Source organism: Myotis davidii, unplaced genomic scaffold, assembly GCF_000327345.1.
Source record: "Myotis davidii unplaced genomic scaffold, ASM32734v1 scaffold38, whole genome shotgun sequence".
Taxonomy (NCBI): Eukaryota; Metazoa; Chordata; class Mammalia; order Chiroptera; family Vespertilionidae; genus Myotis; species Myotis davidii.
In genome coordinates this window covers 7,816,600-7,830,454 of record NW_006291383.1, presented here as the reverse complement: position 1 = coordinate 7,830,454, position 13,855 = coordinate 7,816,600, and the positions used below count along the sequence as shown (strand labels likewise).

The window sequence follows — 13,855 nt, the reverse complement described above, 5'->3', positions numbered from 1 at the left end:
GCTGGTTTGGCTCAGTGGATCGAGCGTCGGCCTTTGGACTGAAGAGTCCCAGGTTCGATTCCGGTCAAGGGCATGTACCTTGGTTGCGGGCACATTCCCAGTAGGGGGTGTGCAGGAGGCAGCTGATCGATGTTTCTAACTCTCTATCCCTCTCCCTTCCTCTCTGTAAAAAATCAATAAAATATATTTAATATATATATTTAAAAAGAAAGAAAGAAAGAAAAACACAAGGAACAGATAAGGCAGGACCATTTGCCTGGCCCAGGGAGCAAAGAAAAGGAAATACATCTGCATTTGATCTTAGCCAAAAGGCTGAGAAGAGATAGGGGATGCATCTGTTTGGGCTCAATACAGTATCCCCAGTATTTATCCCAGTGCTCAGTAAATGTTTGGGACTGAACATCTTGGCATTGAGTCTTGGCTGAAGCCTGTTCTCTAAGCTCAAGCTGTTCCTTATCTGTTCAGTAGGTGATCACTTACTAGCCCCCGCCTGAAATTACATGATCTGTCCATTTGTTCACTAGTTAATGGCCTTTCTCCTCCAACCAAAATATCAGCCCTGTGAGGGCAGAGACCTGTTTTCTTGTTCACTAGGATATCCCCAGCATCTAGAGTAGTACCAACATATACCAAGTAATCAGTAAACAAGAAATTTGTTAAATGAATGAATATTGACAGGCTTGGGGCTTCTCAGCCTGAAGAGACATCAGATTGGGCTCTGGAGTGATATAGGCTTGGGTTTTACTTCCTTGCTCTGTGACCTTGGACCGCTGACTTGACTTTTGTAAGCCTCTGTTTTCTCATCTTTATAATGGGAGCAAAATATATCTACTTCAAGCATATTGATATTCAACACCTGAAAGGCACTTCGCCCTGCCTGGCATGGAATAGATCTTCAATAAGTAATACAGTTATTCTTTCTGCTGCTGTTCTTAGTGTAACAGTATAAGGGGATGAGCACACAATGTGGTTACAGACAGACAAAGATTTTATTTTTTTTTTAAATATATTTTATTGATTTTTTACAGAGAGGAAGCGAGAGAGATAGAGAGCTAGAAACATCGATGAGAGAGACATCGATCAGCTGCCTCCTGCACTTCTCCCACTGGGGATGTGCCCGCAACCCAGGTACATGCCCTTGACCGGAATCGAACCTGGGACCTTTCAGTCCACAAGCCGATGCTCTATCCACTGAGCCATACCGGTTTCGGCAGACAGACAAAGATTTTAATCCAGGCCCTGTCACTTGCTCTCTGGTCTTGGCAAGTCTCAAGGTCTCTCTGAGCCTGAGTTTCTCTGCCTAAATAATGGGCACTTGATACACCAGCTCTCTGAGTAAGGCACTATAAAGATTCAAGTCAGGGCTGCCCACATTCCCACCCAGGATGGTATGGAGTGGACATGAGATTCCAACAGGCTCTGGAAGGGCTGACCTTTAAAGTCCTGCTGGTCTAGCAAGGCTGGACTATAAATAGTCCCCAGCCCCTGGCAGGCCCTGAAGCAGGATTGAACAACAGAGCCTAGGTTGCCACACTCTGAGCAAAAGAATCTCACCTCACCACACCCTTATGCAGCATAAGGGGCACCGTCTACAAAGATCCTAAAGGCATGTGAAAGCTTTGATCTAATAATATCCTTTGCAGGAGCCCTGCTTCAGATAAATGCTCATAAGTGCACAGAGGGGTCACAGCACCATTGTCTTTGGTCCAAGAGACTAGTGACAACTTGAATGTCCATGGGTAGAGGCTGCTAAATATAAGATATGAGCTTCCTGACTCAGTCTTTTTTTTTAAACTTTATATTTTTTAATTTAGTTTTAGAAAGAGAGGAAGGGAGAGGGAGAGAAACATCAATGTGAAAGGAAAACATCGATAGGCCTCTTGCACCAAGCCCACAGCCCAGTCATGTGCCCTGACCAGGAATCAAATTGACAACTTATCGGTGCACAGAACGATGCCCAACCAACTGAGCTCCAGCCAGGGCTCCTAATTCAGTTTTATTCTTGGCTATATCACCAGTGCCTACATCTAGTCATGGAACACAGACCGGACTCAGTAAATATTGGTTAAATCAATGTACAAATATCAATAATACGAGAGGCCCAGTGCACAAAATTCATGCGGGGGAGCAGGGGTGGCTGGGGGGAGGGGGGCGTCCCTCAGCCCCACCTGTGCCCTCGGGGGATGTCCAACTACTGATTTGCAGGAGGCAACAGGTAAGGTGCTCGCTGACCAGCCCAGCCCCCCGATCACCGCCCCTGGTTGCCTCCTTCTCAGGGGGCAGTGTGCATCATAGGGACCTATTGTCTGCCGGTCGTTCTGCCGTTTGGTCGATTTGCATATTAGCGTTTTATTATATAGGATGATATTGTGCAATCATTATAAAGAATGAAACAGAGCCCTAGCTGGTTAGCCCTAATATGCAAATCGACCAAACGGCTAACTGAAGGGTCCCAGGTTCAATTCCGGTCAAGGGCACATGCCCACGTTTCGGGCTCAATCCCCAGTAGAAGGTGTGCAAGAGGCAGCCGATTAATGATTCTCTCTCATCACTGATGTTCCCATCTCTCTCTCCCTCTCCCTTCCTCTCTGAAATCAATAAAAACATATTTGAAAAAATACAAGTACGAAACACTGAAATTCTAGTTTCCTAGAACTTCTTAAAAACAAACTAACAAAAAAAAGAATGAAACAGAGTTATATGTACTGAGTTGGAAATATGTCCTCAACTTGTTAAATGATAAAAACAAATGTGGAAATTTTCTGGAAGAATGTGAAAATATCAACAGTGATTATCTCTATGAAAAGACAATTGCTTTACACTCACTCTCCTGGGTTTTCAATAGGCATATATTACTTTCTATATTTTTTGAAAATCTACTTTTTAAAATATATGTATAGCCCTAGATGGTTTGGCTCAGTGGATAGTGCGTCAGCCGGTGGACTGAAGGATCCCGGGTTCGATTCTGGTAAAGGGCACATAGCTCGGTTGTGGTCTGGATCCCAGGCCCTGGTCAGGTACGCATGAGAGGCAACCAATCAATGTGGCTCTCTCACATTGATGTTTCTCTCTCTGTGTCTCTCCCCTTCCTTTCCACTCTAAAAATCAATGGGAAAATATCCTCAAGTGAGGATTAACAAAAAAACCCAAAAAACAAAAATATGTATATAACACCACATTCAAAATAATCTAAGCCAGGATTTGGGGATGAGACCCTCATCAACCCTTCCAGAAGCAAAGAGTTCTAGGATCTTAAAAAGAAGTACTTATTGAGCACCTACTATATATCAAGCACCAACCTTAACTCTCACAAACACATCTTCATCTAATCGTACCATTTCAAGAAATGGATCTATGTCCTTATTTAACAGTTGAACAAATTGAATAAACTGAGTCTCTCAGGGGTTAATGATTTTGCAGTGCTGTATAAATATTTAAGAACATGGGTTCTTGCATCTGACAGATCTGAGCTCAAATTCTATCTCTGCTACTGTGTGACCTTGGGCAAGTAGCTTCACTTCTCTGAGTTCCATTGTTCTCACCTGCACAATGGGATAAATAATGTACCTAATTCACAGAGATAACATATGGAAGACACTTAGCACAGTGTCTAGCACACTATAGGTCAGTGGTTCTCAACCTTCCTAATGCCACGACCCTTTAATACAGTTCCTCATGTTGTGTGACCCCCCCAACCATAAAATTATTTTCGTTGCTACTTCATAACTGTAATTTTGCTACTGTTATGAATTGTAATGTAAATATCTGACATGCGGGATGTATTTAGGCTACCCCCGTGAAAGGGTCGTTCAACCCCCAAAGGGGTCGCGACCCACAGGTTGAGAACTGCTGCTATGGGTATCCCATGAACAGCAGACACTACATCATTATCATTATTATTTCCTCTACCACCATCAGCAGCCAGACTCACACAGCTAATCGAAGCCAGAACCCCCCTCCAGAGCCCCACAAAGAATTTTAATCAAGATCCAGAGAACAGGCCAGGGCTGCATTAAGCCAAATTTTGTCTGTGGGGAGTCACATGGCCTAAAATTATGTGGGTGTGGTATGGTTTATGGTGTGTGTGGTGTGTGTGTAGCCAAATAATGTTCCCTTGAAAACAATGATTAGAACAACAGGTCTTTGTAGCCATGGGAGGACTGAATAGGAGCTACATTCTCGACTCTGTTCCCAGGACAAGAGTCCCACAGGCACCTCAGGAGCATGGCATCACTTGGTTAAGCCAACTAGGGTGACCTCAAATTAGCTGCAACCATTAATAACATCCCACTTTTGATGGTGGTGATGCACTGAGCCAAATTCAGTCAGGACACCTGGCGTGTCCATCTCCCAGGGGAGAAGTTGGCAGGGGCCTAGACGTGGAGTTAGAAGAACTCATCACAGAAATTCTCAGTTAACCAGGGTCACCCCAATAAATTCAATGGAAAGGAAAGAAAAGAAATTCTCAGGAGTCAGTCAAACCCAGGTTGAGTCTTGAGCCTTACCTTAAACATTTAGGAAAGTAAACTGCAATCGACAAGGTTAAAGATAAAGTAGAAAAGGTCAGAGATATACCCTAGTGATCATTCCCCAAACACTCACCAAGATCTAATGTGTGCTGGGCCCAGTGCCAGGCCGGGGGCTCTGAGACAAACTACACATGATTCCTGCCCTCAAAGGCCTCGGAGTTTACTGGAGAAAACAATAATCCGCTGATGCTGATGTGATGATAATAAAGGCTGACTTTTATTGAATGCTTACCACGTGGAAGACATCGTGCTATGCACTTCATGCGCATTGCCTCATCCTTATAAACAGCAAATAAAATGAATAAGTATATACCCTGGGCACTGGCCTCAGCATGTTACACACACTTTACATCTATTATTTTTTAATCTTGCAAATAACTATACAAGGTAGGTATTATTCAAGGCTGAGGCAGTGGTGGCCTCTGCAACCAAACTGACCTTGGTTTCAATTCTGAGTCTGCCAATTTACTGGTTGGATGACTTGAAGGAAGTTATTTATTCTCAACAAACTTTGGTGACTTTGCCTCTAACAGGGATGATAGAAATTCCTATTACGGCATGTGCCTTTTATATACATGTTACTCTATTCCTGTGTCTTTAATTTGTTTTTAAATGATTCTTTTTTAAAAATATATTTTTATTGATTTCAGAGAGGAAGGGAGAGGGAGAGATAGAAACATCACTGATGAGAACAAATCATTGATTGGTTGCCTCCTGCATGCCCCCTACTGGGGATGGAGACCGCAACCCGGGCATGTACCCTTGACCAGAATTGAACCCGGGACCCTTCAGTCCACAGGCCAACGCTCTATCCACTGAGCTGAACTGGCTAGGGCTATTCCTGTATCTTTTAAAAGCCTGATATTTATGTGGAATGTACTTTCCCTTTGTACAAAGTACCGAAATTGACTTCATTATTTGCACTGTCCTTTAGTATTATATTTTAATGCATCACAGGCTCACTGTTGACTCTGTCTTGCCAGCCACACTGGAGGTGGAGGGAGGGGAGGCATTGGCTATTCCCCTTTTCCCACAGGCTTGGTCTCCAAGGGCCCAGGCTGGCCCTGACTCCAGGTCTGTGCACACAATGGGCCTCTCTAAGTAGCAGGCAAAGGTATGTTGGCTGCCAGCTTGGGCCCAGACTGGTCACCAACACACCCCTGTGACTGAGAGCAGGCTCAAGACATTTGTGTAAACCCCTGACCTCGCAGAGGAAAAGGTACAGAAGGCAGACTAGGGTTGCTGATGCTCAGATGAGCCCCTGACTTAGGCCAAAGAAGTAGGGCTCTGGCTGGCACCCAGAGTTTGTCAGTGACATCTGTCCTTCTAGGACATTCTCAGGACGCTCTGTACCTACCAAGACCCAGGCCTCAGGAAAGATGCCCAGCCGCCCTGCCAAGTTCTCATCCAAAGGATAGGCCACTACCCGGCCGGTGTGGCTCAGTGGTTGAGCATCAACCTATGAACCAGAAAGTCAAGGTTCAATTCCCGGTCAGGGCACATGACCAGGTTGCAGGCTTGATCCCCACTGTGGGCATGTAGGAGGCAGCAGATCAATGATTCTCTCTCATCATTGATGTTTCTATCTCTCTCTCCCTCTCCCTTTCCATGGCCGCTTGGAGATAGCTTATGAGTGAGATGGGGGCAGGGAAGTTCTGAACAATGTGACCAGTGACTGGGTTCTAGCAGAGAACCTAGGCCCAGAGAGGCTCTCAAGAGCACTGGCTCCAGACTCAGGCCACTGCCCAGTTCTTACCTTTTCCACATGGACTCCTCCAAATCTCCAGGACCAGCCACACCCAGCATCTTAGCTCCCTCACCTCCTCCAAGCTTCTCAGGTCATCCATGCCACTCAAAGATTCTTGACCCCAGTGCCCACTCCCACCCCTTTACTGCCTTGGTTGAAATGACCTCCTTCTGTAAGTTTGCTGGGCCAGGAAAGCAACTCAAAAGAGACTTCCACTAAGAAAAAGCCAGGGAAAAATTAACAAAGAAGGCCACAGCCTCCAAACTCTTCTTACGCAAGTCTGCTTAAATCCAAACACCACCCTCTTCCTCCTGTTCATGGCCTCGCCTCCACGTTGCCACTGAGCATCTATTTGTGCCTCCCTCCAAACCAGAGTGATGCTGCGAAAGCTCAGAGCTGACCATGTGAGCCCTGCCGAACACCTTGTAATGGCTCCTCCTTTCTCTCCAGAGACAGTCCAGCTCCTTTTGTCTGGCTCTGCAGAATCTGTCAATCCGGTTAGCCTCCTCTTTTTTTCACTTCCTTCCTCACACCATAGGCTCAGATAAGCTGAATTATTAAAGTCAAGTCACTTTACCCCTCTATGGTTTTGCTCACACAGTTCCCCTGCCTGGAAGGCCTTCCTCCACCCTGTACTCACCTCTGCTTATTGTTCATAAAGTGGCAGCATCCCCTTCTCCAGGAAGCCTTTCCTGACAACCCAGAGAGAAGAAACCACGTCCTCCTCCAATCCCTGGGGAGACCCTATCTCAGCATGTGTGACATGTTGGTGACCTGGTAGATTTGCTCAGCTCTCTCCCCCATAAGACTGAGAAGTGCCCTCAAAACCACTGAGTAGAGCAGCATAAAGGGAAGGGAGAAAAAGAGAAAGCAAAAGAGGGCTCTCATCTAAAAGGCAGAAATAATCAATGACTTTATGTCAATAAGTCTGACACCTTGGATGTAAAGGACAAATTCCTTGAAAGACAAAAACTACCAACGTTCATTCAAGGAAAAAAATAGATCCTCTAACTTACCCTATTAACAAGATTAAAATCAGAGTTAAGCCAAAACCGGTTTGGCTCAGTGGATAGAGCGTCAGCCTGCAGACTGAAGGGTCCCAGGTTCGATTCCGGTCAAGGGCATGTACCTGGGTTGCGGGCACATCCCCAGTGGGAGATGTGCAGGAGGCAGCTGATCGATGTTTCTCTCTCATCGATGTTTCTAACTCTCTATCTCTCTCCCTTCCTCTCTGTAAAAAATCAATAAAATATATTAAAAAAAAAATCAGAGTTAAAAACATTTCTATAAAGGTGGCTTCCCTGGAGAATGCTACTAAACATTTAAGGAGGAAATAATATCAATTCTATATAAATGCAGTGAAACAGGAGGGGAGTTATTAACATTTATGAAGTGCCTACTATGTGCCAAATCCTATCTTGGGCAACAGAGAGGCCAAGCTTGCCGGGCCAGTATGGCTTGACCACCAGAGAAGGTGACGTTCATAATGAAAGCCATTGGTTATCTCTGATCTAATCTAACCTTAGCCAATATGGAAACTGAGGCCCAGAGACGCAAAGGTCTTACCAAAGCCAGAGATTCGCCACAAAGCAGACAGGAGTTTAGAAACTGATTTTTAAATAGTTGGTGTAGAAGAGACAGTGTTTATGTTTTATCTCTCCTACCAGATGGTGAGCTCCTTCAAGAGAGGCCTGCGTCTAGCTCAGCTTCTAACTCAATGCTCTGCACACCAGGTACACAGTAGGTCTCTGCAAATGTTTCTTGACTTAGTGAGGAAGGAATAGAGTTAATGAGTTAGATGGAAGGTTTGGATATTAGCTCCTAAACCAGGAGATGCTTCAACTATCTAACACTCAGAGATGCTACCTTCTCAAAATGATCCACACTCAGAACCCAAATAGAAACATTCTCAACCTAAAGGTGAGGGGCTGAGGGGGACCTCCATGTGGATTAAAAATGTGTCTAAAGTAGAAATTTTGCCACCTACAGGCTAGAGACTTTCAAACAGAAAAAACTAAAAGAGCTTTTCAAGTCAACCAAAATATGACAATTTGATAAATTTCAACTGTTTCAAATTGCATTAATGGCTACAAATATCAAAGTAACAGGACATCTGGGAGAAAAAGTATCTTATAGCCATATCATTAATGTAACTTTGCTGTTAAAATATGATTGATGTACTTATGCTTTTAGGGACCAACACTGCAGCGTCAGCTTTTTAAAAATATACACTGTAGGCGCGCTCTCTCCCTCCCGGGAGCACTCCCGCACCTTTCCCTTCCTCCTCTTCTTCCCCCGCAGGCATGGATCTCCTAAAGTCTAAGGGTCCTCACAGACCTGCAACCAGGGGAGCAATGGGCTGTAACCCCCAGAACCTGTCCCCAAGGCCCCCTTTTCTCTGACTCTCCAGTGAGCTGACAGCAGCCCCGCCTTGGCTCACTTCTTTCCCATAATGTTTCTAGAGAACCAAAGCAGCCCCACCTGGTCTCTCTCCTGTTGCTTCTTCTATCCTAGGCTCTTCCTTGTTTCACTGTCCCCAGCTTCACTAAACTTACTCTCTAAATAAATAAATACACTGTATATGTTAAAAGTGCACCAAAAAATAAAAACGGCACCAGTAGCATTTAAATAGATACACCTAAAATGTAAAAGTAAAACAAAACTGAGAGAGCCCTGGCCCATGTGGCTTGGTTGGCTGGCGCATCGTCCAACGCACCAAAAGGTGGCAGGTTCGATTCCGGTAAGGGCACATACCCAGGTTGCAGGTTCAATCCCAGGTCTGGGCGAGAGCAAGAGGCAGCTGATTTATGTTTCTCTCTCACAGCAATGTTTCTCTCTCTCTCCCTCTTTCTCTTTTCCTCTCTCTCTCTCTCTAAAAAAAAAAAATCAATTAAAAGATATTAAAAACAAAAACTGAGAGAGAACAAGAATGCCAAAGATCACCCAGAGACCCAAAGCCTGTTTATTTCTGTGGCCTCTTAGAGACCCATTTGGGGAAACAAAGGCAACCTGTCAGGATCTGGGCCTGGGGCTCGGCTCAACATGGCATTCTCTATCAGCCCCCGCCACCGCCCTGTGCCTGTTCTGGGCCATGAGCCAGACACATTCCTCAGGCCCCCACAACTTCCGGAAACTGCAGGCTGAAGTTTGAGGAAAGGGCTGAGCAAAGCAGAAATCTCTTGAGAGAGATGGCAAAAGGCAGATACGCAACAACCACAGCAAGAGGCCTATAACAACCAATGGGGAAACGGGGGCCTAGAGAAGGCAAAGTTCTGATCCAAGACCACACAGTGAGGGGATAGAGGAGGGGAACCACCCACAAAACAAAAAAACACCTCCTCTCTGATCCTTGTTCATTTGACATTCTGCACATAAAGGCCGAGTGTTCTCCCAAATGAGAATGGGTGTCGGGGGTCTTAGGGCCCCTGAGTGCTAGAAGAACTGGAACTTCAGAGCTCTCCTGGTTCCTCAGGGAAGAGTCTTAACAGTCCCATCTCCAGTCCCTTCTCTCTTCCCCTGAGCCACTCATTGAGTGACAAATCCTGCCATGGACCCTTTGGTTCTGTTCACACAACCCAGCAAGGCAGAAATTACAGACCTGACTTACAGATGAGGAAACTACAGTGCAGGGACTTACCCAAGGCCACAGATATAGGGAGTGGGGCAGAGGAAATGAAAACCAGGTCTGTCTGGCTCTGCGCCAGCTCTCCCACCATCCCATGCAGTCTCAAGGCAGATCGCCAAGTTCTGTTTCTGTTTTCAAACCTGCCCACCTCCCAGACCCCACTGCTTGAGGCCTGCAGGAGGTAGGGACGAGCTAAACACCCTGGGTTCCCCAGTGCTTACCCTCCAATACCACTTCTTTGCCTGTCTTCTTCAGAACCTGCACCGCCTCGTCATGAGTGGCAGAGGAAAGGTCTTCCCCGTTCACGGACAGGATGGCATCCCCCACAAAGAGGGCCTCTGTCTGGTCAGCGGCCAAGCCTTTGAAGATCTTGGAAATGAGAATAGGCATCTTGTTCTCCCGGCCCCCTGCACAGGCACAGAAAGAGGATGAAACTGAGGCAGACACTCCAACGCTTCAGAGTCACATGGAGGCAAAATTATTTTTGAAGGCCTCCCGCAGTGTCCAGCCCAGGGCTGGAAAAGGGGAGATAGGAGGGTAAAGAGAACTTCAGCAAAGAATCTTAGAAGTTTGGGACATTAATAATACTAAATAAAATAAATAAATAAAATAATAATAAGTCATTTTTGAAGGTTAAAAAAACATTTTGTTTATAAAGACTGAAATGATTATATGCAAATCTGAGCAGCTAGATTGTACAAGAAATTCTTTGAAAAATCCTTTTTTTGCTGTCTTCTAAGAGTTGGATTCCATTATACATGCTTTGTTCTTTCTTTAGACCTGGAAAAAATATGCAGTCTTTCAACAAGTGATTTATTCTTCTCTTTTCCATGATTAGAAATCCTATGATCCCTTAGACCAGTGGTTCTCAACCATCTGGCCCTTTAAATACAGTTCCTCATGTTGTGACCCAACCATAAAATTATTTTCGTTGCTACTTCATAACTGTAATGTTGCTACTGTGATGAATCATAATGTAAATATCTGATATGCAGGATGGTCTTAGGCGACCCCTGTGAAAGGGTCGTTCGACCGCCAAAGGGGTTATGACCCACAGGTTGAGAACCGCTGCCTTAGACAGTTCCTTCTGGAACAAACTTTCCTCTTCTCCCCAGCCAGCCGCAGTGGGTTCACCTCTATAGGCTCTGGGACTAGGACAGGAGTGAAGACCTGCGAATGTTTCCTCACTGAGAAAGTCATTTTCTAAATTCATAATGTTATAGTTTGGTCACTGGATCTTTTGGTCCAATGCTTTGGGTGTTCACCAGTGTTTGAGTAATTTACAAGGGGCTTCAGTAATTTTTCCTTAAATACATATTTTGGGTTTTAAGCAATTTTCCCACAGTGAGGGAAACTCATTGATACCCCCTAATCTGGCATTATGATGGTATTAGCTATTGCCGTGGCTCCAAATTTTACAATCCAGGATATAGACCTAGACCTTAAAATCTAGAGATTTCAAAAGCCTAGATAAATATGTAAATAGCTAATACATTTTACTGAATTGCTTTGTTGCTAAATTCTTGAATGTCCTTTTAAAATAAAAAAAAATAGTAATAATAATTACTGTTAGTTCCAAGTGCCAAAGAGCTAAATGTCGTCAATGGTGTTTCATTGCATCTGCACAACACCCCAATCACACAGACATGCTCAGTTTCCTATGAGGAAAATTGAAGTGTGAAGAGAAGCCCCTTACCCACCGTTGTCCAGTTAGTAAGTGGCAAAGCCAGTATATATTTGAACGTAGGTCTCCTAGCTTCAGAACCAATACTGTTAGCTCTATGGCAGACTGCAAGTAGGACACTCAGGCATCACACCACTGGGCCATCCCTGAAATACCGAAGATGAACTAGTGGCATAGAGAGGGGTGGTCATTATCCCAAGATCACAAAACAAATGTGTGGCAGCTGTAGAATTGGAAGTCTCTCCTGACCCCCATGCAGACCTAACCATTTGCTTCTTGTTCTGCACAGAGCTTGAGGCCAAGGAAAGGAAAAGGTTTCTATTTATATCTGCCCTGCTTGGCCTGGAACTGGGAACTTCAGTTCAATGTGGAACTATGATCATTCCTGGCTGCTTGGGCTGGACTGGACCCTAGAGGGGAGGTCATCATGGCAACAGGAGTGCAATCTACATACATGAAGAATTAAATGGAGCTGGTACTTCCCCTGATGCCTCCTAAAAGTAACTTCACTACCACCTGGAAGTATGGCGCTCGGGTGTAACTTTATGTGACCTTGGAAAGTCCCTGCTTCTCTCCTAGTCTGTCTATCTACAAAGTGTAACTTTATATGAACTCTAAGTTCCTTCCTGCTTTGACACATTAAATGTACAATTTCTGGATTGATCTGTTTTTACCCCATGCTAGAGTTTGGGGCTAAGACGGGTGCTCACTCCCTGGATTCTCATTATCCTCTTTTAGACCCTTTTGGTTCACTACATGGGGATTTGCCCTTCCATGGGAAAGAACCAGCTCCCCTGGCACTATCTAGTGGCCTGATAATTAAGGTTCCAATCCCAGCTCTGCCACTCATTGACTGTGGAATCCTGGGGAAATTGTTTCTTTTCTGAATCTCAGTTTCTTACCTGCAAAATATTGATTTATGCTCCCTACCTTTTACCACTTATTGCCAGGATGAAGTGGACATGAGCCTAGAGTACTGTAGCACTTAGCACCACCATCCCCACCCTCTCACCCAGGCCGAAGGGTCTGGAAGCACAGGAACAAAGCATCTCCAGAATGATAGCAGGGTTGGCCTGAGACCCTGAAAAGTAATTGTGGTAGGAACTGTGAACCCAACAGCTGGGGTTGTGCAGGGATTTTAAGCACTACTTTTCGTTGCTTTGGGAATCTCTCCTGGCCTCCATTTTCCCTCTCATCTAAGAGCAATAATTAACCAGGCACCTACTGTGTGCTGGCAGGGTGAATGCTTTAGATTCTGTGCTCATAGAAACATCACAACTATATTATTAGCCTCACTATATAGTTGAGGAAACTGAGGTTCAAAGATGGGAAGTGATTTGAGTTCACACAGTTGATCCTGGACTCAAAAACAGTCTGGTTGCACCCTAAAAAAAGCTGTCAGGCACAGCCGGTGTGGCTAAGTGGCTGAGCGTCCACCTATGAATCAGTTCAAGGTTCGATTCCCAGTCAGGGCACATGCCCGGGTTGTGGGCTCATTCCCCAGTGTGGGGCATGCAGGAGGCAGCTGATCAATGATTCTCTCTCATCATTGATGTTTCTCTCTCTCTCTCTCTCTCTCTCTCTCTCTCTCTATCCTCTATGAAATCAATAAAAATATTATTTTACAAAAACTTGTAAATATTGGGATCTGAGAGCTCCCAGAGAGGAGTAACAACTCTATGTCCACCCCTCTCCGTCCTGTGCAAGGAGACAGTAAGATCAGGAAACTCAAACCCACCTTTTTGCCTAGGTTCACAGCCTTACTAGGTTCTCATATTTCTGTGTCTTTTCCTGCCCCCTGTCTGTGAGCCCAGCAGGTGTCTCCAATTGACCCCTATACTTTGAACTCCAGGTCTTACCCACAGCTCCCACCTTGTTGGTGTCTCAGGGACTTTCCGCTCCCGGCCCTAGTAACCTCCCAGTCCCAGGCCCCAATCCCTTTTCTCCATCCTCTGCTTTCCTGGGGCCCATCTTGTCCTTGATGTCCAAGCAACCCCTGAATGGTAACTGCTCTCAGATCTCTACGCCTCCACACACAACTCCCCACCCACGTGTCCTTGGTGCGTCCCCAACCCCCTCCACACCTGTGCCTTTCGACTGAGACACCGGACTCTTGAAACCCTCTCCGACGACCTTGGTGGTCCGGTTCCCTCTGCCCCCTCGAACTCTCTTATCCCCAGACAGGAGCCCTCCAACTCCGTGTCCTCGGTGCGCTGCCAGACCCCAAGACCCCTACGCCCTCGGTGCCTCCTCGCCCACCTTTGATGCTG

The 13,855-nt window shown here is 45.5% G+C and overlaps 1 protein-coding gene across 1 annotated transcript in view; it reads right to left on the bottom strand.

Annotated features, from left to right (window-relative positions):
• The window catches only part of SNTA1 (syntrophin alpha 1), a 31,803-nt gene that overhangs the window by 17,532 nt on the left and 416 nt on the right, over window positions 1–13,855 (bottom strand). The window contains exons 2-3 of the mRNA XM_015564512.1: window positions 13,845–13,852; window positions 10,123–10,308 (exon numbers count right to left, since the gene is read on the bottom strand). Of these exons, the coding sequence (XP_015419998.1) occupies window positions 10,123–10,308; window positions 13,845–13,852 (194 nt within the window). The remainder of the gene's footprint in view (window positions 1–10,122; window positions 10,309–13,844; window positions 13,853–13,855) is intronic.